At 35.6% G+C, this 27,963-nt stretch overlaps 1 protein-coding gene across 1 annotated transcript; it reads right to left on the bottom strand.

Annotated features, from left to right (window-relative positions):
- Positions 1-419: 419 nt before the first annotated feature.
- On the bottom strand, positions 420-27,963 carry GTPBP1 (GTP-binding protein 1). Its single transcript, XM_071587363.1, has 12 exons — positions 27,323-27,963; positions 27,077-27,188; positions 26,530-26,758; positions 21,555-21,733; positions 12,633-12,796; positions 11,500-11,738; positions 11,184-11,328; positions 9,949-10,131; positions 7,612-7,747; positions 2,451-2,584; positions 2,098-2,304; positions 420-1,043 (listed from the first exon to the last, which is right to left on the bottom strand). The coding sequence occupies exons 1-12, from the start codon at positions 27,443-27,445 to the stop codon at positions 870-872; spliced, it is 2,025 nt and encodes a 674-aa protein (XP_071443464.1). The 5' UTR covers positions 27,446-27,963; the 3' UTR covers positions 420-869.

Raw genomic sequence — 27,963 nt, 5'->3', positions numbered from 1 at the left:
CATAGAAACAGTGAGCAAATGGCATTCTCAGAACTAAAAGAAAAACTGTTTCACCACAACCCAAGAAAAAAAATAGATTGTACACACATGCAACAGTTGATGCATGACACCCAGCGACATATTTCTTATTTAGATAAATTCAAAAAGATAGCTCCTACGCGACACTGTATTCCACATTAAGCATGAATGAAAAACAAAGGGGCACAAAATCTTGAAGATCATCTCATACACAAGTCTCTGGAATTCTTACACTTTACAGAAAGCTATTAAAAAATTAAAATAATAGCTAGGAGGAATTATTATTTATCTTCTAGGCACAATTTAAAACTGAATTAACCAATCCAGTATGCCAGGTTGAATATCACCTACAGCAGATGAGAACTGGAAAGTTGATGTTCATAACAAAGACATCAAAGAAATGAATTCACAAGTACTTTAATTTCCTTCAAATTAGCTCCCTCTTAATTTTATGTACAGGTTTTATTAAAAGTATATTCATTAAGACACACAAAATGTGATTATTTTCTGTTTATATGCAGGCATCCAAGGGCCGGCTCGAGGCTTGCAGGTGGAATTTGTTCCAAAAGATTGAATAAATATTCACTGGATTGAAACAAACGAAGTCCAAAATTGTCACACAAGGAACACATCAAAAAGGAGAAAGTTTTCTCAAATGTAAACCCTACAAAAATGTAGTTTTAAAACCAAACCTAAGGAGCAAATGAACGTACTGGCAACCATCTCCATATGTTCTTCCACAACCTTTAACTTTCCTCAGTCCATCACAAATTGTCCTTATGAGATTCAGAATGAGAAAGATTGAACCAATTAACCACATGAAAACAGATTTCCCTAGTCAAGGATTTAATTCACTCATCACGCACACATGGCTTGTCATCCCCTCGACTGGTTCCTCCTCCCCTCCCTCTACCACCTCTGTTCCTTCCACGACCTCCCCTGTTGCGCCTCTGCTGCTGCTGCTGCTGTGTGCCTCCTTCCCACTGGTCAACCATATTCTGTGCCTCTCCTTCATTCACAGGGACCTGCAGGGGCATTGGAATATGATGAACAGAAGTTGAAGTGAGTGAAAGTGTTGTTTAAGGTAAACTAGGCAGAGATTTTATAAAGATTTACTTGCGGTGAAATCGATTTCATATTTAAGAGCACATTTCAATATTGAAAATGGCATGGAAACTACACAGTATGTAGTCTGAAAGTGGTTTACTACAAATATAAATTAAAAATGAGAATTCATTCAGGATTTCTAATTCTCTTTTTTCAGTCATTTAAAAATAATATGTGATTCTCTAATTCTTACATAACAGGCATTTACTTGTGTACAAGGAAACCTATCGATTTATTATAAATACCAACAAACAAATGCAGACAAAAAACATTTTCAAGGAAGGTTACTTGGATTTTAAACAACTAGAAAGTAAAAAAAACCTTATAGAATATTGTAACAAATATTTAAAAATAAAGTTTTATATCTTTCAATTCCTCTGTACAATATAATATGAAGAGGGTGTGAACTATTGGCTATGAATTGGTACGGTGTCAATCCTATAGCCAATGTTGATTTATAAGAACTCAAGACCAATATTTCAGTCTACTAGGTGACCATCAATGGTACCGAGAATTTGATAACAAGAGGTAAAGCACTGTCCATGGTCAAGTATTTCAGTTCAAGTGGGAGCAGGTGAGGGAGGTAGTGGGGGGCTGGTTTCTTGGGATGGGGGCAGCAATAATAGCAGTGGGGAGGGATGGGGAAAAGGGGGAGATGTGTTCTCTAATGTACTATGCATTGCATTGGACTGTTGACGATTCCTGGTTCAATATTCCCTTATTCAACTCGGTTCTAGAGTTTAAAAGTACACAGGCAACACAGTAAAATAGAAAACACATCTCCCCCACTTTCCCTCGACACTCATTCTATTGCATCCCCCCACCCCTAGAAACTGTTGCCCTGCCACATCACCCACCTCCTCCCACTTACAAATATACACGTGACAATGCGCAGTACTTTCCTACTGTTATCTTCCACGTTTTCAAATTCTCACTACCATTGACTATTGGTGATTCTACCGACATACTCACTTGAGGTTTTGCCTTGGCTGGAGATGACCCACCATCTGGAGTTGTTGAAATGGGTGTGCTTGATTCTTTATGGTTAGTGGTCCGATTCTGGCCTCCACCTTGCCCCTTGTTTGGCTTTGCCCGGGGGTTAGGCTGAGCACCTGGATTAGCCTGTGGTATTACTCTTACCACATTGCCCACAGCCTTAGTCCTTCCCTCTCGAAATACCTACAATAATGATTGACTTTTCAATAAACACAGTTACTATGGGGAGCACCTTGTGCACACTGAGTCACAAAAACATTTTGGATAACTTTCTACTAGAAAGATAGTGGAAAAACTAATGAAAGAAATATACATCTAGGCACACTCACCATTCTTTGCCCTGCCTTAAGATACTCTGGGTGCTTTATGAACCTGAAATGCACTCTGGCTTTGTCTCCTGTTCTTAGACATTCGCGTGACATGGAGAGTATAGATGCAGTCTGTCTTATACTTCCACAGTGAACTATAAGAAATGATAAGTTTTAATTACAAAACTCTTAATTGCTACAGTTTGAATTTTTTATTGCATATCATAAGTGATAAATGGGCTTACCCAAAAAACAATCTGGTCAAATATTCCACAACGAGTAGAATATATTGATCTGCTCAGTTAATTTTATAATTGCATTCTTGGCAACAAACATAGTGTGTCCATAGTCACAAGTTCAAGCCGTTAACGGTCAACTAGGCTGCATTACATGGGCTTTTCAATAGTTCTTAGAAAATCCAAGATATAACACTCAAAACATTGGAAAAAGTTTGCTAATAGTTAGCCTAATTTCTCACTAAACTGCTGTTAAATATTCAGGTATATCCATCACATGGTTTCATTGTCAATTGAAGACACAAACATTTTTTTAATTGGAAAAATGGAAAAAATGAGTTTCGTGCTGTGATGAAACACTTTAAAAAAGGGCTTAACACTGAAAGAGATCAAAGCCGAGTTGGTTGTAGTTCATAGCACACCTGCTCCTGTGTTGCAACTGTTTAAAAATCAGTATATGCATTTGAAAATTGTCATACATTCACAAGTGATGAATATTGTTGGAGACATCCAGTGGAAGTGATTTCCTATGGAATGATTGGAAAAATCCAGGATGTTTTGAGCGATCAACGAATCAAATTTCATGAAATAGTTAAGACCATAGGCATATCAAAAGGTAGCATTTTCAAGTTGGCATGAAAAATTGGGTGGGCAAAAATCAAAGCAATATAGGTACTGTGCTTGCTCACAGTGAAGAATAAATGCAATTGCGTGGTTGATTTGGAGGCATTTTGCACTTTTCCATTGCAATCCTGATGAGTTTCTGTGTCGATATATAACTGTGGATGAAACATGGATACTACGACATTCCAGAGACAGTGGTACAGCCGAAACAGTGAGTTCATTAAAAGAATCCGGCTCTGAAGAAGGCCAAGATGGTGAAATCAGCTGTCGTGATGATGGCCATGGTCTTTTGGAATGCACGAGGAATCATCTACATCAATATTTGCAAAAATGATAACTGATAAATTAAGAGTATTGTGCAATGTTATTGGACCGGTTGAGCATAGAAAGCAAGAAAAACTGTCCTCATTTGGCAAAGAAAAAATTATCTACCATTAAAACAACACATGATTTCACACCTGTGCAGTTTCGATGGTGAAAATTATGGAATTATAGTTTCAATTATTACAATATCCACCATTTTCAACAGATTCGACCCCCAGTGATTTCTCTCTAATTGCAAACAAAAATATGGCTTGGTGGTAAATGATTCCCACTGAACCCAGAGGTCATGGCCAACACAATGTCTATTTTGAGAACCTTCGAAAATCTTACATCTTGGATGGCTTAAAATGCTGAAGAAATTCAGGGAAAAGTTCATTGAGCGAAAAGGGGATTCATGTTTATTATGAAAAATAAAAAAATCTACCAAAAATTATTTTTTTCTATTTCTTCCCAAGGTCTTATAAACAACCCACGTAATATATTAGCAGTGTGTTAAGCTAAGCTTGCTTTCTTATTAGGTCCATTTTTTCACCGGGTGTCCTTATTGCAATTTACTATGGTGCATTCTACTCACTCTTAGTGTACAGTATTCTCTTTTGGGATTCTTCACATAAGAGCACACCAAGTTTTACTGTAGGCAGTGCTACATTATTTCATTTTAACTATATATTTCATTTTCTTTTATACAAAAATCATTTTTCTCCGATTAAATCCATCAAAAATAGACACAAGATGAGAGTTTTCACCTCCAAAACTGCTCTTGAATCATTTCTATCCAACAGTTTTACTTATAATCTGACAGAAAGTTTAATGTTATCCCAGCATCTATTTATCCACAGCCAATACATAAGACTGATTTAAACTTGAAATATTCTCATGTAAGCATTATAAAAATTGTTAACTTCAGCTATTAACTTCCCGTGCCCCACTCACATGTCTCCTTTTTCCCTCCTATCTTGCAGACTTGCCTTTTCCTCAAGCTCAGTGCACATCACTCCTCACCGCTTCTCCCAAATGCCCCCTAATTCAAAAACACTTCCATAAATGAGAAGAGTGCTAAGCAAATATTCTCTTGACACAGGAGAAAAGAGTCAGAGAGAGGAGGGGGTAAACCAAGCGGGCCAGAGATAGCCGTTGGGTCGAGTTGATGTGTTGCAAGTAAGGAATAAATATGTGCACAAGGTGTTTTTCTTTATTTCATTTCCTGAATCCCTTACAAAACTTCAGGCCTAACACATAAAAATTGCAACAGTATTTTTATATAACTTCTATTAGAAAATATTTGATGGTTCAATTTAAGAATAGCAGATGGAGTGAAATCTCAATCATATACCACCAGCAGTTACGTCTTACCTTGATTTATGACATTTTTATCTTGCTCCTGGCATTTTTCTATAATTGCAATATAATCTTATCTCGTTATATTAACTTTCAGATGTTTACTTAGCCCACAGTTAATGAGAAGGAAGATGGCACCTGGTGCTCAGTACATAAAACATGACTCTCCCGGTGACTTCATTTCATAAGGTCAAATTGGGGCTTAAGGGAACAAGATTTGAAAGTATGGATGTAGTGAAAGCAAAAGTGATGGAGGTTCTCAAAAAACTGACAGAAGCGGACTTCCAGCACTGCTTTGAACAATGGAAGATTCATATGGGGCATTGTAGGGATCGGCAAGGAGAGTACATTGGAGGCAATAAACTTTCTAATGTAGCTGGTGATCAATAAAATGTTTAGTAGCACCAATCCAGTTATTTAACTGCCACACCTCATAAATTCTATTGGGGCTCATGTAAATATTATCTTGTTGTAATAAAGGTTAAAAAGTTTAACTGATCGCAACCCTTTTAGTGTGACAGGCCGAAGTATCGGCTTTCGCATCACAGACGAAAAGTGAGGCAGGCCCATATATTGGCTCAAATGTAAACTATTTTCAAATCTCCATTAATTAATGAATTCTTCATTGCATCTTGTGAAATATTTTTTTATCATGAATATGACATCTCTACTTCATATAACATTTTTTTATTACAACTTTTTTAAATTTCCTATTTTTAATACTTCCCATAAGGTATAAATCTTACTGTAAATTTTACCTTGAACTGTTTACATGAGGGGAAGCTCAGCCTAATGCTATGCTCATTTCTTTTGCTGAGCGGTCTTTTCACTATGATATTCCACTGATTCACTGAACGACTAATCTGTTTAATTCTAAAAACTTTTGAATGCTTTAAGATGAATCTGCTTTATACAAACTGCTAAAACTTGGATGATGCGACACTAGTGAAAGCATTACTATGCACGTATATTTATTTCCTTTGCCTTTCATCCAAGGTAATCATTTAGGATCTTTGTAATGAGATGATATTGCCAGCACTTCTCTTTCTAATAGGGTTTGTTTCTTTCACTGCCTTGAGATGGAAAGTACATCATACATAGTATATGAGGAACACAGTTGGTTTTCCATTGCCTTTGAGTTTCAGTGCCGTTTTTCCCTTTTAAGCGTGCGGTCGAATCAAGCACGATTTCAAGAAAATACGTACGTTTTTATTTTTTCTTTCATCATATGTAAAGAAAATAGTCCAATGAGAATGATGAAAAGGCATCAATACACTTCAAGCATCAGTGAGTCTCTTGAGATGGAATGTCTTGGGGAGACAGAATGTGACATATCTCCTCGTGTAGGTAGATCAAATGCCAGACTGGAGCAACTTCCAGGTAAAAAAGAAAAGAATTGTGTAGTTTGTAGTGGAATACATGGCCAAAAGAGGAAAAGGTCCTAAACAGTGCACATAGCATTTGTTTGGTTAGCCATAGAGGCTAGATGAACGGTCCAACAACACCTGTAAAAAAGACTTTTCTACAAAATGTGGCTTTGTACAGTCACACAGAAAGTCATGCAACTCAAAAGTAATTGTTTATTTTTTATAATTTTTTTCGAAACGTCTTTTTGGTTAATTGGTTTTTGTAAAAATAGCATATTCATAAGAAAATGTGATACAAAAAGTATTACTATTGTTTCTTAAAATCAAATTTTTATTGCTAAAAAATTGTTCATGTTTAGTAGACTAAAATTATAATTATTTTGCAGGATGTAAAACTCATTCCTAAATGTTACCTAATTCAGTTATTATACAATAAAAAAACCTGCACATGGATATCTTTTACAATTGCTTCACTATATATTTTTCGTCAGATGATACATTTGATTAAATTACCCTTAGAACTTTTCCCTTGTACCACTAGCTGGACACGGCATTAAGAGGGTTAACACTCATTCTCATACATTGCAGCATTGTTTCTCCATTTGTTTCTTGTACTTCACACAATTGTACAGCCCATGTAACATTTTTATTGGTCATTTTTCATTTCACTAAGTGAAGAATTAATTCACAAAAATGGTGACGAACCTATATTAAAACGAAACTAAACATAATAGAAAATCCTTGCCATTAGACAATATATTAAGCATTTTGCAAAGAGTTAACAATCATCTTGGCTATAGGGTTTCCCTGGCCAAGGAAATTCATATACTTGCATATTTCAATGTAGAACAATATAGTAAAATCCCAGAAAACAATTGAAAAAACTCATTGGAATAAAGTCCAGTAGTTAAAATATAGAAATACAGTATATACTCTAATGTACATTCCAACTTAAGGAATACTTGAAAATATAACCATTAGTGGAGCTCTGTAATAAAAAGGGAAGGAAACAGGTTTGCGTAAGGATTTTGATGGAGGTACTGGTAGAGAAAGTTTTAATGTGGATAGAATGTATCTGTTTAGGTAAAAATAAATAAAATTACAGGGCATAAAGTTATGATTTTACTTCCACTTCCTGAAAATAATACTTCCTCTCCATTTCTATTTATCCACTATTTTGACTTTTTCCTTTTCGCCTCACGATAGTGTAAAAAGGTGGGCTCACTGTTTCTACCTCAATTAATCAATTTGGACTCTACCCAGTATATAACAGTAAAATAAATAATAACTCACCCATTGCTTGGTAACGAGAACTGATGGTTGTTGGGTGGTGTAGAACTAATATTTCTCCTTCAAATTCCCAGCAAGCAGTAGGGTTCAATGATGGGGACACCATGACCATACCCTTTCTGATCTGTGATCGTTTGATCTGTTAATATTTAAATTAAATCAAATATTTTCATTAACTGGCTCCACTACTTTACATGAATAACCACTATATATACATATGAGATAAAATATATACCATATTTCCCAGTGAATTTTTTAACTCCAAATTGTGCTCTAAAATCAGCCTGTGCTGAATGGATAAGGGGGTGGATGGGTATAATTCTGGACTTAAGTACAAGCAGATTCGCCGCAAAAAATACTCACTATTAAGTATTTTCCCCGCACCAGGCATATAAAATGAATTCCTTGATTACAAATGTCGATAATATCACTGTTTTGAGTCAGTAGTAAGCAACAGTTCTAATATTTCATTGAAAGAGCCTCCAAAAAATTCCCAAATAAATTGTATATGTATACAATGTAGCATATTTACTTTCATCTCAATTGTGTGGCTGCCTTAACATGCGCTGGGCTAACGAGGATGTCGCCCTTCTGCTAATACATACTCATACATACATTGTATCTTCCCCAATTTTGATAATATCAAAATAATAACAGAATAAGCATCGCATAAAAAGTTGAAACGATGATAACCTCATGGGATCTTAAGAGAGAAGATCGTCATATTAATTACAATTAAAATTTAATTCGTGAATTACGCTTCAGAATATGGAAACAAGGCTGACAGGTGTTTTGGCCAACCTCCGAAGATGACACAAGAACAGAGGAAACAGAAGGTGAATTTAGAAACTGCAGATGAATAAAAACTAAACCACCATTTGCTTCTAAATGGTGAAAGCTTTCACTGTAACTGCCACTTGAATACGAAAGAAAGGTTATAGGACACCAACTCATCATGTCATTATGTCGGGAAGAATGAAATGGACTTCAATTACTAGCGATTGTGATTGAAAAAGTCCTAGCAGGATGTTAAAGATAGATATCATAATGTCTTTCTAAAAATGTGAAATTAGATTGGAACTTGGAAGTGAAGATGACATTGTGCAAGAGGAAAGTGACAACCCCAGTGAACATAAATACAGAAATAATTTAGCAGCAGTGATGAAAAAGTTGTGATTCTACAATGAATAAACGTTTATATACATTTGGCTGCTAATTTATCCATAAAAATGAAATTTTTCAAAAAAAATTTGGATATAAACTATGTATAACTTCAATTTTCTTCATAGTAAGGGTCAATAGCAAATACTTTGATCCTTTTACTTGATCCAAGAATTTTTTGTAAATTGTAACCTGTAAAATCAGGGAGTGTCTTAGGCACTGGGAAACGTAGTATATTACTTAGAAATTAATAATAAATATTTAACAGACACATAACGGGAATGCAAAGATGCTAACTCATGGATGTAGGTAAACCTTACTTGAACACAATTCACTCTACTTCAACTATTACAACTACAAATCATAGTCCTCAGTAAAATATGGAGAAAATAGAACAAGTTAAGCCTTCAAATCATGCAATACATTTCAATCAATTCATAAAAATTACTTTGGGCATTAACTACTTTTTACGAAAAGGGCTACACATTCTAATGAGAAAAATAGGAAAAGTGTAGCAAAGTTGCAACACTCTTTTAGGAGAGGATTTTGAAGGGGAGGATGGTGAATGAGAAATTAACACACTCTCACCATGTCACACAAACACTTAGTCAAACATATAAGTACACACACAAAAAAACAAGGAAGATGGAAGCACAGCTAATGGCTGGTGCCAAATACTTTTACAAATATGTGGCACCAGCCATCTACGTCCATCTTCCTGTGTTGTCCATATGTGTGTGTTTGACTGAGTGCCAAGGTGAGAGTGTTGATTTCTCATTCACCATCCATCCACTCCAAATCCTCTCCTGAAAGAGTGTGGGCAACTTTGCAACACTTTTCCTGTTATATAGAATTTCCTCCAATATTTGTTAAAATATTTGGCACCAGTCGCCAACTTCACATAATAAACAGACACACTAGTTAGTTTGAAAACACATTGGGTACATGGTACAAGAAAAACATACATAGACGCACACAAGGATTAAGCAAATTTCCACATAAAAAATATGAGACATCCATTATCCAAACCCGGGACCTCTTTTTTTTATTCACGTGACATATTTTTTCAAGTATTCTTTCATTCAAATAAAATTCTTATCAATCTAAATCCAAGTGCTACATCGCATACCACTCTCCATAATTTCATCCCCACAGTTACTCATAAATTAAAATACAAACCTTTTTAAGGGCAAATGAGGCAGTTTGACCTCCTTTGACTTCACGCACAGGCATACGTTTTCGATGTATGGAGCGAACAGATATAGGTGCAAAATGTCCAAGAGGGTCTGGCCCCAAAAGAAGAGAGTCATTGAGGCGAATAGTACCCTTGAGTGTAGTCCCTGACACCACGGTACCAACTCCCTGTAACATTTGAATGGTATCAGGCTTACAAATCTTAGAAAAACTAAAATAATAAAGATCTTTTAATGATACTTATCACTAATGACGCCAATAAAAAATGAATGGTCGGCAAGAACCTATGATGCAAGAACAATTCCATTTATATTATTATCTCAATTTTCTCTGATACTTCCAACATTTAATTAGATTCATTCTTGCAGCAGTTGCTGTTGGATTAAAATTTCCAAAGTGATACACAAACTGGGGTGGGTGTCTTAGACAAACTGCCGATACATATTGTTGTATAAAAAACACAATTACTTATTCATAAAATAATTCCAAAATAAAACCAACGCATTGTATGGCATGTGCACAGCATTAACAAATTTAAAAAAAAAACAATTTTCTGTGGATTCCATTGTGTGGCTATTGAGTTATTTTGCTACAAATTATACAGCCAAAAATACAATGTGGAGTACAGGTAATCCCTACACAATACACAATCCTTTCTCCACATTTATGGTTTATCTACAATTATGGAAACAACCAAGCAGTCATGTTTTTTTGGTCATTCAGAATAAATTATGGCATCAACAATTTCCATAAAAATGCTATCAAATAATTTCCATGCTTTCTTCATGGCATTTGCATGCATTCTATGGCCTCTCTCTCTCTCCTTCGTATTCACTGTTACCCTATCCCAAAGAATATTAATATGTCTACATCCATTAGAAGATATTTTGTGCCATGTTGCAAAGGAAGAAAGAGCATCCAAGAACATAAGGAAATACTTTGAAGAGATTTCTTTTTCGTAGCAGAATAAAAGCTCACATCACCTTCACAAGAAATATCCCAGAATGAATTACCCTTGAATGAGTTTCCACCATGTAGCAAAAACATTAAATTACAAACTTGTCCAATCAGTTTACTTAATCTTTAAAGTACACATTAAATTGGCATCATTGTTTACTGGCCAAATATGAAACCAAGAGTTTTTTGTTAGTTTCTTTTGAACCTGTAAATAATATGTTAAATATGTTTCTATGAAATATTTCATATTAGCTTCTACTTACTGGAACTGAATACGTGTCATCAATCTGAAATTCAGGTGGGTCTGTATCTTTAGATGGTGTCCTTGTGGTGAGGAGGTTAAGGAACATCTTCAGGAGGTCAAGATTCTCTCCTGATACATTTGAGACCTTGAATATTGGGCAGAGTCTGAAAAAATCAAACGACTGATTGTAGCTAAGAAAGTGCTGAAATAACGCACATTATCAGCTTAAAGAATCTCAGTAAAGACTACTAAATTTACTTCAATCACAAACTAAGTTTAAATGTGACAACTGATACATGGCACATCAAATGTCTCATTTTAAAATCAACTCCTACCTCTCAGAGACAAAATTGGTCGCTGACAGAAGCACATCATCAGCATTCCTAACTATTACAGGGACCTTGCGACAGCCAGGAGACTTGAGAACCCTAAGCAGCAGTGATAGTGTATCAGCAAGAATATTTGCAGGACACATGTCTATCTTGGTTACCACCACAAATACAGGAACTGATAGAGCAAGGGCCAAACCCAGATGCTCTTTTGTCATACCAACTATACCTGCATTAGATCCCACCTGTTAAAGCAATTAAAGATATTAGCAATGCCATGGATATATGCCTAAAAATACTTGGAACATTGCACTAAGATTTATAAAAAACTATAGTAGTTTAAATTATTTCAATAGCAGAAAAAATTAACCAAACCAATCAATATCAATTATTGAGAAAACCACAGATAACATATGTATTTATTACATATTTAAAACATGATAAAATATTGAGCATGCAATTAAATTAAATTTTATATGCCTTTACCCACTGTAAAATTAGTTAAAACACTACTATAAAGCTATACACACAACTTTCCACTATACTTCTCAACCTTAGGTCTAAGTGGTGTATTTCACTGCTTATTTTCTAATAATTAATAGAACGAGCATATTGCAGAGTTTACTAGATATTCCTAGCTTACATCACTATTTTATTTTGGGATTTTTTTATGATTTCAAAGGCATTTTTGACTGCATTACAACTTCAAAATTATGCTATGAGCCAGTCCTACGAGAGATGATCACATCTACATCCCTTCTGGAGATTTATCATATTTATAAGGTTGGTAGTACTAAGACTATAATTAAAATGTGCTAAGTGAAAAGATACAGGATCTGTAACTCTTAAAAATTTCTTTTATAAAGTATTTAAATTTATATCTTCAGAAATTAATCAAGACATGACCTTGACAAAATGTAATTGCCCTTCAGTGATTTTAGTCAAAGAAATTTTATGTAGGTTCAATTCTGGAATATGAATTTTGTTTTCTAGGGCCCATGGAAAACTTTGAATGCAGATAATTAAATTTTACAAATGAAATTTAACACTCATTTTTTCTCAACTATTATTTTAAAGCAGTATTTTGTCTCTATAAATGTTAAAGAGGAAAGACTGCAGAATAATAAATAGTAACATACCATAAGCATGCTGAAATCTGGAGCATGCCCTGTCATTCCAAAAACAGTTGTCTTCAGATATCTCTCATGACCCGCAAGATCAATAAAGGTCACCACTTTAGATGATTTCTCACATACCCTCACCCAATCCAAGGAACCATGTTCTGGTTTATTAACAACATTCCCTAAAATATAAAGAGTTTAAAGATTATTTCTAAATGAAAACCTTGAAAATTTTCTTTGATCTTAATAGGTGTTTGTAAATTTCAATGCATGAATATTGGCACCAAATGCTAATGGGATACCAAAAAATACAATAAAACCAAATTATGAGAATTACCCATTTAGAATCAGCATAGTTGAAGGAAAAGTAGTTGACAAAAATGCATTCCTGCCAAATTTTAAGTTATCTTACATTTCTTGAATTTCATATTAACACAGTACTTATTTCTGGTGAATTCATTAATTTCCAGGCATCAGAAACCACTAGAGAAACAATTATCACAAATCAACATATCATTGAAAAATTAAAAGCAGAGACTATCATAATAGATCCAAATATGACTGGACTCATGTATGATAGGGAGCAATTGTATGAATTCGGTACACTGATGCTATAGGAATAACTTGCTTTATGGCTCTGTTTGTTTCCTTCACTATGCATCAATACGTGAACTGCCATTAAATGATAATATTACATCACTCCTAAGACAAAAAGGATGATTTGTTCACTGAAAACTGCTTTACATTGATATTTGTATTATTTGATTTTGGTACACGAATTTCAGGAGCCATTCAATGAACATTGGTAATGGTAAGTAAGTAAGTAAGTAAGTAAGTAATTTTATTTGCCCAGCAGATTTGTACAATTGTAAAAAACAAGCACAGATATAGGACACGTCAATGTTATATAAAGAAATGATAAATACTAAGTACATGTTTAAATACAAAGAAACTCATGGGACAAGAAGTTCATTAATAGAATAAAACATTTTACAGAGTAAATATTTCTGAAGGTTGAGCTTAAATATAGGCAGCTTATGTTGTGCTTTCAGTTCTTTAGGAAGTTTATTAAAAATCCTGAGGCCCATATGTTTAGGTCCATGGGCGGTGGTACAGGTTCTGACAAAGTTTTGGTGGAGGTCAGCAGAATGCCTTGTGTTATAATTGTGAACGTTGGCATTGGAAAGATAACTAGAGAAGTTGCTTTTGACATACAAAGATGCGCAATACATATACACGCAGGGAATGGGTAAAATTTTCAATTTTTTAAAGAGGGGACGACAGGATGCTGCATGAGTAGCAAGGCAAATAAGTCGGATGATCCGTTTTTGAATTTTAAATATAATATTTGCATTAGGTGTAGGGCCCCATAAAAGAATACTATAAACAACATGAGAGTAAAATTCACTATAATAAAGAGACAATAAGACCTCAGTATTGACGGTATGCCTAATGAATCTGATAAGATGACAGAGTGAACTCAACTTATTACGAAGTTTGAGAATATGGTCATCCCAAGACAGACGACTGTCAATAGAGATGCCTAGAAAACATGATTTACTTTTTTGTACAATAAGTTCGTTATCAATATTTACAGTTATGCAAGCAGCTGATTTATTCTTATTAGCAAAGTAAATTAAAGAAGATTTACTAACATTGAGGAGGAGGGAATTGAGGAGACACCACTCATGTAACAGCTGGGTAACGGAAACAGAGGTTAATATTAGTGTGTCTACAGAGGAGGCAGACACGAGGACATTTGTGTCATCAGCATAGACGACAGGCAGCACGCCTGGTACAGAGTTCAGTAATGTTGGTAGATCATTTACGTACATAAGGAACAAGATTGGGCCCAGGACAGATCCCTGGGGTACACCACATAGAACACTTTTTACTGGAGAAAGGAACTCTCTTCCTTGTTTACTTAAGGCTACACATTGTTTTCTGTCCAGGAGATAGGATCTAACCCAGTCTAGGGAAGTCCCTCTTATTCCCAGGCATTCAATTTTTCGAAGTAAGAGGTTGTGATTGACAGCATCAAACGCCTTTGAAAAATCGAAAAATAAGGCAAAAGATTCAGATCTATTGTCAAGATCAGAAGTTATTTTGTTAACTGCTAGATATATAGCTGTGGATGTAGACCTGAGTTTCCTGAAACCATGTTGGTTGGGAGAAAGTAAGTTATGGGATTCCAGAAATAATATTAAGCGATTGTAAAAAATTAATTCAAATATTTTACCGAATTGGTTGAGCAATGAAATGGGCCGATAAGAATTCATATCGTCTTTAGGTCCTTTGCCCTTGTAGAGGGGCAAGACTTTCGCTACTTTCAAGGTGGCAGGGAATTTCCCTACCTTTAGAGATTTGTTAATTAAAAATAATAATGGATGCTTAATTGCCTCGTAAGATTTCTTAAAAATAGTGGCTGGTATTCCATCAAGACCTGCAGAGTATTTATTACTAATTTTGGACATTGCCTTAGTTAATTCATGTTCCGAACAGGGATATAAGAATAGCGAGTTACAAGAGTTGGAAATAAGGGGATATTTGCCACTGTTACACTGATTTGTAGGAGTTATCTGAGATAGGTAATGTTCATTGAGGGAGGATGCCATCTGTATAGTATTTTGATTGAGCTTTCCAGAAGTATTACGAAGTACAATGTCAGAGTTGACATTTGAGATAGATTTGGATTCATTAATTATTTTCCAGGCTTCCCTAGATTTGTTAGAGGCATTAGTAATTCGAGAATTGTTATATGATCGTTTGGCATTGTAAAGAATAGTCCTGTATTCCTTTTTCAAAGTGGAGTATTCGTGTTGACTGGAGGAGTCAGTTTTATTTCTAAAATATGCTGCTAAATCTTTCATGTACCTTGCAAGATTACGAATTTCATCGGTAACCCAGGGTTTCTTATTATGATATAAAACTGAGGTTTTGAACCTAATTGGCCCAATGGGAAAACAAAAATTGAAGTATTCAAGGTAAGTAGAATAGAAGTAAAGAAAGTTGTCGTCAAAACAGTAATCGCTGTAAACATTCGACCAGTCATGGGAGCCTAGCCGCTCAAAGAAGTTAGAAATATTCTCATCGGAAAATTTGAAATGGTTTAATAGCCATTCAATTTTACATATTATCAAATTGAGTAGCTTTAGGCGTGATGTGATGGAAGTCGAGCATAATGAATAACTGATCATAGCACTTTTCCACTTGATAAAATTTATTTTACGACCAGGTTTCGATGTATGACATCAATATCAGGTAACAAAAGGAAGTTGTGCGCCATCTTATATACATTTAACATTCCGGAAGGAGGGGAGTGGATGTGGAAGGAAACGAGGGGAGGGAGGGAGAGAGAGGGAGGAAAGAAGGGCGGAGCAAGGGTGAAAGGGGGAAGGAAAGAGAAGGGAGATGTCTACAAAGGATAGCGGAATACAGAATTTCGACCTTGTTAAAAACAGTACTCTTAATTTACATCTGAAATTGTTCATCAAGTTCCGCAAAGCCTCTCTCAACATCTATTTCACCAGTAGGTGTTTACAATTAGGTGTTACCCCAAAGTTTGTGCACATCAAAACCTCTTGTTCTTCGGCAGCAGCCCAAATGGCAGTTTGCGCGGAAAAAAAGGTGTGGGTTCAGAAGGAACTAAAGATGTGGTATACCAAGCGAGATGCCTTGTGTTTCTACTTACACGTACTACATATGGAATTGATTTTAAACTGCACTACGTGGAATTTCAAGTGTTCAGAGAACGAGTAAGAAAGCTGTCCCAAGATATCAGGGAAAGGAAACGTAAAGTGATCGACCAAAAACTGTTCTGTCTATCAAGGAAAGGTAACCACAGTGTCCCATCCACTAATAATAGGGCCCAATAACCAACTATTAAGAACAACTTCTCCCTGAGGCTAGTGAATTTGTCCAAATGTCATCTCTTGGATCCCACATTGAATTAACTCCACAAAGGTCTAAAATATGCTCCTGCACTCCCTATTTCCACCAAGATCTATAAAAACTTAGCTGTGGACTGCAAAGCGCCCCTTTCAGGTGAAAGTTTGGGCACTAAGCAACTTATCGCCGATGTCTTCTCAGCTGATATAAAGAAGACGCCTAGCAACCTCCAACACCCATCTACTCACACAGCCACACTCAAGAACCTATCAAAGCAAATAGAAAATGAGAAACTCACCATCATCAAAGCAGACAAAGGAAACAGCATTGTTATTCTGGATGAAGAAAATTACATAAGTAAATGCCAAGCCTTCATTTCTTCTAACAATTTTGTAATTCTGAAGAAAGACCCCACTATACCAAACCAAAAGTTAGTGAAAAATGCCATATCTTCATCCATCAATGTGTGTAATGAAAAGCAAAAATTCCACCTGCTTAAAATGAAACCACTACCCCCAAGATCATATGGTTTACCCAAACTTCACAAACAAGACGTACCAATCAGACCTGTGGTAACGAGTATGAGTGCACCGGTGCATAATTTATCCTATATACTAAATTCAGTCTTTCGCCAACTATCTGATTTCAAACCAAAATTTGGTATAAAAAATTTGCTGTCTCTATTGGAACAGCTGCAAAACGTTACCCTATCCCCGAACGCCAAGTTAGTTTCATTTGATGTCCAAAATCTTTTACCCTCCATCCCAAAACAAGAGGACTTATCTTATGCCCAAGACATCCTTTCCATCGCTGATGTAGATGGCTCGATAAACACCGAGATACTTTCTCCAAATTTGTGTTGGCCAAAACTATTTTTTGTTCAATGGAGGGTGTAACAAGCAAAAGGAAGGATTAGTCATGGGCTCACCACTCTCCCCACTTTTGCCCAAAATTTTCATGGACAGATTAGAAGAAAAAATTTTCAATTCTAAAGAAAAACTTTTGGACAACACTCGATACTGGTTCAGATATGTAGATGACATCCTATGCTGTTGGACAGGGAGCAGTAGACAATTAAAAAAAAATCTTTCAATATCTAAACACAGTGCATAATTCTTTAAAGTTCACCATGGAACCGGGAGTCAATGGGAGAATAAATTTCCTTGACCTTACCATCGATTTTCAAGAGAGTAAACACAGGTTCGGTATCTACAGAAAACCCTCATATACAGACTTGGCAATTCCCTTCTAATCCTTAGGCTTCCGCGCCATCTATCTGATGAATCCATGCTGATTTCCAGGAATTACCGTCGCGTAGTTTAGTTGGTGGACAACTGTTTCGCCCCCAGTCCTGGAGGCGTCTTCAGGTCGAAGTGAAGCTTCACTTCGACCTGAAGACGCCTCCAGGACTGGGGGCGAAACAGTTGTCCACCAACTAAACTACGCGACGGCAATTCCCGGAAATCAGCATGGATTCACATCTCCCTTCTCTTTCCTTCCCCTTTTCACCCTTGCTCCACCCTTCTTTCCTCCCTCTCTCCCCCTCCCTCCCCTTGTTTACTACCACATCCGCTCCCCTCCTTCCGGAATGTTAACTGTATATAAGATGGCACACAACTTCATTTTGCTCCCTGATGATATTGTTATACATCAAAACCCAGTCATAACATAAATTTCATCAAGTGGAAAAGTGCTACAATCAGTTCTTCTTCACATATTATAGACCAAAAATTTCTTTTTGCCCAGGGTCAAACAAATTTTTAGTTCATGCTTTGTGAGAAAACATAGCTGTGTATCTGGCGAAGTATAAGCCACAGAGGTGTAAATTATACGAAATTATCACATTACAGTTCAAATTACATCCTGTTTATGCAATTATTTATCACAAAATTATGTTGGTTAATGAAATAATAATTAGAACTGAAATATTACCCCTCTTCTTTCTATGGAAAAGATTACATTACTACAACGTATTTATTGTGTCATAAGTAATTATTAAAAATGAAAGCTTGTAACTCTCACCCTCATACTAATTACAAACAGATCCCATATAAAATATGCAAGTGTGAATTGAAGCAAGAATTTTCCTTACAACCTCTCTGGTAGGCATGCATAAATATTGTTATACTGAAACAAAAGTGAAACAGCATTGTTCTTATTTGGAATAATGTTACATCTAGTAATACAATTTCATTTTATTTGAGATTTCCTAATGCAGATGAGCACCTTTACATCATCTGGAGCCGATTGAAGAGTTAGTTCCATTTGTCATTCTTATATCACTGACATAGCCATCGTCGACCATATTTAAATATTTTACAATAGGTCATTTGCACCATAGGATAGGTATGTTTTAGGTAGAGGTAGAATATTCAGGGAATGAAGGAAGGACAGATATTTACCTGGTGTAGGCATTATCCTACTTTATTAAGGACAGCTGAAAAGGAGCCCACAGTTATACGTCTGATTTGGCTATGGTAAACTCCATTTGAAGTGCTTTCCACATAGCACCCCAAGTAAAAATTCAAGATACCACTGAAATACCATACCACCAATCCCAGGATTTGAACCTAGTATTTTGGGGTGGAAAATCAGTGCATTTAGGGACCATCCTGATCCCCTAGCTAGTTAGGTGTCCATAAATGACCTCCTCAGAGAGCTACCGACAAAACTCTCATTACACAGAATTAAATGTTAAGTCTTTCTAAAATATTCTTAATGACCAGCAGGCAATTAAAAAAATATATAAATCTCAAAACATTAACTGCTGTGAAAACCTTCTGGCTAATGACAAATCTACATTACATACTGATGCTGATCAAAGGCATTCCCATGTATATAGCATGCAAGTTTTTCACATTTTCTGATTTAATAGCTATACACAACCCAAAAAAAAAACACTTTATTTAATTGCTTCACGTTGCATTCACTCATAGCATAAGAATAATATAAAGCAAAATATGACCCTAAGGGTAAATGATAGTAATAGTAGGACCCACAAGGTAAACATTCAAATTCCATGGCTTCATCAATTAATTCTTACATATTTAAGGTGAAGAGCAAATATTTTAGCACTTATTAAAAAGTTATTGTGGCTACTTGAAAACTATTCTTAGAATGTGCGAAAATAGAATATCCATATCAGCCACCAAAAGATGTGAAAGATAAAACTTAAGACAAGATAGGATACGTAATATTGATTGATTGAAATATTCCTAATGTTTTATACCACTCATACACATTTTTTAATTCAACAGAAATTTTTATAACTTATTTTATGCCAGGAAGAAAATATGCAGTACAATTTAAATGTATGCTTTCCGAGAAGAATTCTGCTAGGACAAACAGCCATGAAATGTGCTTCTACTACGAAAAAACTTCTGATTTTGATCCTCTCCTCATGTGCACAGTAGTTTTTCTACCAGTCTCAAATGAACATTACACTTGGACACTAAAAATATCATGGTGGTAGAAACTGCACTAACACTGATACTCATTCTGTCCTCATTTTTTTCTCGATGGTATGTATCAAAGATTCACTAACCCGATATATCTACCCTAGCATCATACTTCTTTGATCTTTGATTTTATTTTGTCTAAGATTTCAATTTTCTGACCCAATGCAATGGCTGAACACTCCATGTTTCCTTTCTTTTGGGGTAGGGTTTCAGTGCATAACACTGATTTCATTATTATGAAACTACATAATTCATTAAAAAGATGAAACATATGAAATTCTACAAGAATACATTTTCACTCTCTTGAGATTGATCCTCCAAGATTGTTGGTACCAAAAGTTATGGTAATAGCTTAAGCACTGAATCACACAGTAATTAATGATATAAATTAAAGAAAAACACTGATGCATACTTAGAAATGAAAAGAAAAGTCTCTTTCCAGACTCCTACATAAAATACAGAAGAAACGGAGATTCCAGTCCACTGCTGACTTTAAGTGCCTCTGCAGGGGGTTTACATTAAATGGAGAAAAAAGGGGGAAATATTGACCAGAGATGAAGTGCTGAATTGCTCACTAAAAACAAAATGAACAACATTAACCGGTTAAAATGAGTAGCAATGGTAACTTGACCAATAATTGCAAATTGATAATTAGAATTTAGATGTAGAAACAATTTATCATACACAATGTCTTCGTTTCATTCATTATTCTTAATTCAAGGGTTTTAGTACATAACACTCAGATTTCATAATCTTGAAACTACATTATTCATTAAAAAGATGTAAAATATGAAAGTTTGTTTCAGCAAAGGAACTTAAAACCATGTCTTTTCAGAAAGAAGCACCGCATCTTGTAAACTGGGTAGGCAAAGGTAATCGTACCTTGGCAAAATCATCTAGGAATTCACACAGTGTGAGGGTTGACTGTAGAACAAAATTTAAGCTATTCATAATTCATGTACCAATTTGACTTTCCTCACTCTTTGGCCATGCAACTGCTGATGTTGTAAGAGTAATTCACATGACTGCTGTCACATGGGACTGTCATTAACATAAATAAATCACCTTTCAAAACACATATTTTAAACCAAGAACATTAAATAAACTGTATTCCACATAAAAACAGCATCAATCCGATTTATTTAAGTGGTTGAGCTATTCCCAGCATATTTATTTTCTAAACTCAGCAAATTTTCCATTGCAAATATGTATTCTGTGAGATATCCCATCATTCTAGATGTATTTTCTCATATCTAATGCATACTTAGTTAATATGTTTGGAGAGTAGACTAGCTTGCAATTTAAGTGTATATACTTGGCTGCAAGGTGTCCTTTATTTATCACACTTTAACATTCAATATGATTTAGCAAATTTACATAATGCATTATTTGGTAGAATTTTATCCTTTTGAGAGAATGTAATTACAAAAATATATCCATCATCTTTTACCAAAGTTTTATTCTTAAGTAATGGCTGTACTAAACCACTAGTATTTTTAAAGTGCCATTTACATTTGGAGATAATCAAGCATTTCAATTTAATCATAGATTGAAAGATTCAAAGTATAAGAAAGAGTAATATAAAAATAATTACCCATGCTATCAAAGCCAAGAATGTCATTGCCAACTGATGATGTTCTACCAGATTCCAGTTCATGTTTGTGTCGAAATAATCTCTGTCTGGCAGTTCCTCGCCCATTATCCAATTCTCCATGAGTAAGAACACCAAGTAATGTTGACTTTCCAGCATCAACATTACCAACCACAGCAACCCTGAAGACCAAATAAAAGAGCACATTCAAAATACAATAATGATATTAAATGAAGGGCCATATCAGTGACAGTAATAACAATCTTTGGGGCACGACAATGGCTACAGCCATGTAATATCAAAAGCAGAGTGTATGTGATGTGAAAGTACAAATTCTTCGTAGAAGGCTATTCCATAACTCAGCAAGAATATACTTGCTAGGAATCTTGCCCGCTTCATGTTACCGGTCAAATAAGTGACTAGGTTCCCACCAGCAACTCAATGAGATTCACAGAGTTGTTGTTCATTTTCATATATTTAACATCTTTATAGGGTTGATATTGGGACTGCTAGTCCCTTCTTCCACCTCACCCATAAATATAACATTTAGACAATTACAAACAACCATGCTCAAGGGGGAGAAAAACTTACCCAGTTGGAAACGAACCTACAACCTCCAATTTAGCAGTCAAGAAAGCTACCCTACCACCAGCAGGCCCAGTAAAGAGAGTTTTAAGAGTTAGAAAGCTTTCAGAGCCCTCCAAGTCTCCAAACCAATGAGAAGCTAGATATATAATTCAAGAGGTAGCAACTAGCTGACATGATTGGATGATGAATGAAAAGGTGTGAAAATTGTAGTACAAGTAAATCCCAAAGGATATAATGATTAGGTACTTTCATACTTAAAATGGAAATGAATGTCAATGACAGTATTAAGTGATCCCAAGAAAAAACAATTTTGAGTGCCTTTACTATTTAATGATCTTAATCAGACAAAATGAATGTGCCCATTTGGTACAATAAATGTGCCTATTTGGTAACACATGTACCTGCCTATCTACATCATCTAAATTATGCATTTATTTGTGAAAACCTTTAAACACAGTTTTTAGATTTAACATTTTAATAGGGCTAAGATGTAAATTTGTTCATTACCTGAAGAACACAATGTATTTCTCCACTGTTCTTTATTTAGGTACTACTAGTTTCAATGATTAGGTATCATCATCAGGTACAAATTACTCAAGTTGCAGGGCATTTATATAGCATTCTTGTGGGGGAAGAGGTGGGTGGAAAGAGGAAGGGTTGTGATCGGCGTTGATGGTTAGGAGAAGAGTGGTGTTAAGCATCAGGAAAGGCAATTAGTGGGGCTCAAAATTGGGGGGGGGGGGGGGGGGTAGTTCTTTCCATTAAGGAAAGGGATGCTCCCAGGATTGGGGAGAGGTGATCAAACAATAACTTGTTGTCCAAATGGTCCTTTTTCAAATTCCTTCTGATTTCCGGCTCTTCCCACTTGCCCATCCTCCTTCCTTTGTCCATTTTTTGTAATGATGACACCTAAGCATTGAAACTAGTGGTACCAAAATAAAGAACAGTGGGAAAATACATTGTGCTCTTCATTCAATGAACTTCCGAAATGTTGAGCCAGAAACCATCGAATGTCATTTCGTTATAATTGTGTATTGTGCACGGGAAGAACTTGAACATCTCTGATAGGGATTGCAATAAATTTATAATGCCCTTCAAATGTGGATTTTTAACATTATTTTGGCCTTAGGGTATGTGGTCAATATAGAAAGCCCATTGCCGGCATTAGTACATTCTCCAAAATAAATTGAATGCCATATCCATTGCAACCCAGAAGATAAGTAATTCCTCACAAAATAAATGTTGGAGGAGATAATTTTAAGACTATTCCCATATTCGTATGCTGTACTTTTCTTCAGTCATAAAACACCTTGGAGATAGTCATGGGCTAGTCATATCAGATTTATTTTAGCATATGGCTAATTTATTCTGGCATATTTTATAATGATACTGTGAAGTAATTACTCTCGGTCGCCAAATATACATTTGATTATACAGAGACAGTTACCTAAACAGCCACCTCCATTCAGCAGTCACCTACCTAAGATGTCACATTTTCCTGGAACCAATTGCATCTACCATGCAGGCAATATTCCCCTCTTTTCAGGGGCCAATTTCTTCAACAGTCATACTGTTTCCAGCCAGTGGCCGAGATTTCTTTCAAAAGCATATTTTGGAATATATTTGTAGAACAGTGCATCCTCTTCCTATCTTAAAACAGCACTTTCTATGGAGTACTGTATGAGTACCAGAACCTTCTCTAAAGACCACCTCCACCACCTTAAAGAGCAAATAACATCTCACTTTCCTGAAAATGGCATCTCTCCATGGCCAGTGAACAGGTTAGTTTCATTCATACTGCTTATCATACAAACCCAATCCTTTGGGTCACGTGGCAAGGAGCATGGGGATGTTTCTGAGTTTGATAATGTCACTAAAGCCACCTGCCACATAGGGAATGTGAAGCATCCTAAGATAACAACCAACATTGAAAACCAAACGATATATCCCATGAAATGCATTATGAGCGGAAAAACCTTATCCTGAGGAACAAAAATTGCATTTTATTCTTTAAATGAGAACATCTTGGTCGGACAGTGAGTGCTGGGGATCAGGGCCAATTACTTCCAAGAATTCCCCATGATTAAGTCGGCTCATCCATGATATTACTAGAGAGATAAACTTAAACAATATCATATGTGACTCCATGGAAATTGTGGATATCTAATATCATGAAAAAATTTAAGTGGGTCTGTCTGGTCATCATCATATATGGTCATGTGTGTATGCATGTAACCATGGATAGTAAAATTTCAATATTAAATAAAATAAAAAGCAATCATCAGTGTGTGTCTTCATTCATCTGTTTCTCGGTTTTTTACGCATACAGATTAGAGGAGAAACTACAATTTATCATTTGTGGGTTGCTGGAATAATAATAAGATGAACAACTGAGGAAATTGAAGAAGAAACTGCAGCTTATCATTTAAAGAATACAGAAGGAATGTGGACTAAACCGCCTGAAGCAAAATAACCAAACAAGAACACAAAGTACATGTATTAATCAGGACCTTAAATAGAATGTGGCACACACCTGCGGACAAATGCATTATTCGCCTTTCATTAAATGTGAGGTCTGAAGGGAAAAACTTATTCAACAACTGAATATTATCAATAGGGAATGGACAAATTGATGCCATTGAAAAATTTAATAGCAACATTGTGGAAATGCCGGAAAAATAAGAGGGAAAAAATTTTTATACACTCACCATTTGGTATTAATATTAATGTTCCAATATCAGCAAAGCTTCATGAATTGTCTGGTGACATAATTTGGACAATTACATCAACATTAATTTTTACTCTTATAAGATATTTTAATTACTGAATGGAGAAAGCAAAGAATACATTTGTTTAGACACCATTGACACTGATGATGAAAATGTAATTACAAATCTTCTAAAAGAATTCTGAAATTCTCAGAGACCATTCGGAATGCCGTCACCACCATTAGGTGTATATATTATCACATGAGGTTTTCCACCATGGGCAGTTTTGATAACACAAAAGAAAATTATTAAACAGAGTAAATGATGAACTGCACAGAGTGCAGGTTGTCAGAAGATTCAACAACATTGACAAGAAATACAAATCATGCTAAAATAATTGTTAAGTAAAAAAAGAGAAGAAAAATCAAAAATCTGTAATAATTTAGTTTGTGGTTAATTAATTATACACAATAAAATATTACTCATAAGTCATATTAACGAGTTTTTTTATGAATGCTGATTTAATCTAATTCAACAAAATTGCGGTGAGATTCTTGCTAGAGACGTGAAGAGATGGAGATAAGTGTTAATATTTTCAATGAAAATGTCTATAACTCACTGCACACTTTCTGTTTCAGTGGAGTACAGCCTCTACATTACATATTCCTTGGAGAAATGGAAAATACTAAACTCCAAAACTTTGCAGTTAAGTTTGTGTCAGAAAAACTTGCTTTGCATTAGTTGGTGTGATGTTATGGAAATAAGGAATCTTATTCAGTAGCAACACTACCTTTCTCTTCACTATATTTATTTTCCTGTCCACATCTTTGAGCCAAGACTCAGAAATCAGTCAGATATTATCTATGACAGTGATATTGTGAATTCTAATTGGGGTTTTAAAATGTTTGGGGGTTTCATTGATCTGTCAATTATCAAAGGAAATGCACTTTCCCCCAGGGGAAATTTTGCAGCAGAACATAAACAGAGTGTTTTTAGCCATTTTTTACCCTTTGCCCTCCTAATTCCTGGAGACTGGAGATTATTTTGGAATTTTCTGACAGAAAAGACCACTGTCATCAACATTAATGACATGTTGAGATTTGAAATGTCTAATATTTAAGGCAAACTTGGGTCTAATGGGAAAACAAGGCACTAACCACTTTTACCCATTAATTGTTTAAAAATATACCGTTGAACATACATACAAATTCATGGCACCTTAGTTGTGACACGCAAGTCTTCCGTCGTTCTGATGATATAACCACAGTTTGGAATTCTCTTTCTGCTGCATTCCTACTTCTACCAATTCCATAATTTCACGACTTCCTCAAGAATGTGCGGTTCTTTCCAACGAATGTTTTGAATCCGGTCAGGGACTCACCGATCACTCATGAATTCGCGCGCAACTAATGATATTGTCGCTCCAACTCTAATTTTGGGTTTTGACTCGTCCTGCATACGCGATGGCCTAGGTCTATCATGAACAGTTCATAAAACTAAAATGAATATTTCTCTCATTGTGAACTCCACATCTCCGATCCGCATAACAAACTTCATATTTCATAAAAAAAACTTACCGTTTTTCTTATTTTTTTCCTGGAGATTTGAAGAAATTTAGTAATTCTCGATTTGTTGCAAATTTACCGACCGCCTGGTCATCCTATTCTACCTATTTTCCTTACCTGACTTCCAAAAAGTCCTGTTCGTCAAGTTTTCTTCTTACCAGGAACTGGCCAGTAATATCAGCAGATGATGGGCTTGTGCTCACATTCGTGGGTGAACCACTTACTCCTCCACCACTGCCCCTTTTCCCTAACTCCACAACATCAGCACCAAGAGCTGCTCCCAGGGCCTTTAAAGTTGCCGCGGATGCTTCATATTCATCTTCGGTAAGGCCACTCTCAGCTCCATCTGAAAAAGGAACATTATGTATTCACATGAATTTGTCCTGTTTCGTATTCGGAGATAGGCAATACCGTATACGGATGTATATATATATATATATATATATATATATATATATATATATATATATATATATATATATATATATACATTATTAATATGGGGTTTCCCCATATTAATAATGTAAACCAAACCTTCCCGTATCCTTCCTTCCCCAAACCTTCACGTATCAATTTATTATCCCCTAGTTACAAAAAATAATAGAAATCCAATCCATTCTTTCTTTATAACTAAATATAGAGCAAGGTTGCATCACCAACTCACCCTTCCCAACTCCAATGTCAAAAATTGTTTCTCCTCTTCCGTCGTCCAAACGTTCCTTAATTGAGCGCATAAGCAACTCAAATTGGTCCTCGGATGGGCTAACTAAGGCATTCTGTTGAAATTGTCAAAAAATAAATGCTTTTAAATATTCTTGAAACTTCATATGCACCATCGTCTAACTTGGTGCGAACATTTTATATCAACAACAAGTCCATTGCTTGACTTCACATGAATAACCATATTTACCTTTCCCCTGATACTCGAATAATCAACCCCATTCGTGACACTTGCTTCAAACTTAGATGAAAATAAACTTCCTTCAGGGGGAGCACTTGCATGACTCGGAGATTGGTCAACAACTGCGGCCATCTCAACCCACAATACAATCAACAATTCCACTGTCAATCGCCGCTTATCGTAGATTACTTCTTGGTATTGACCAAGGCTCAAAAACCAAAAATCTTACGCCTGTACCACAATTATACATTTGAAAAATTAGCGACATGGAACGCCTCTTCTTCGGATTTACACCGGACCTTACGCGTCAAATCTGACTAATTTTGCGGAGATTACGCACGCGTAATCATTCACTGTCGGTCAGGAGCGTAAAATAATTCCTGAGAAAAACCCATGCACTTCCTCAAAGACAACCCATGTAGGGTTCTGTATGTACAACCGATGTTTACATAAACAACAACACTACCATATTCTACACAACTATTCAAAATCCCGGCAATGACTCACAATATAACAGTAGGATATGTGATAGAGAACACAAATTATTGAAATGTTGGTGCTTCCCGAGGAAGAAAACATTCAATTTCTACACCGCTTCCACCTTACTCGTCCTTTCGTCAAAATATATGATCTAAAACGCTATTTTTATG

Source organism: Hetaerina americana, unplaced genomic scaffold, assembly GCF_022747635.1.
Source record: "Hetaerina americana unplaced genomic scaffold, ioHetAmer1.1.p SCAF_1, whole genome shotgun sequence".
In the NCBI taxonomy this organism is placed as follows: Eukaryota; Metazoa; Arthropoda; class Insecta; order Odonata; family Calopterygidae; genus Hetaerina; species Hetaerina americana.
This window is presented reverse-complemented; position numbering and strand designations above follow the sequence as displayed.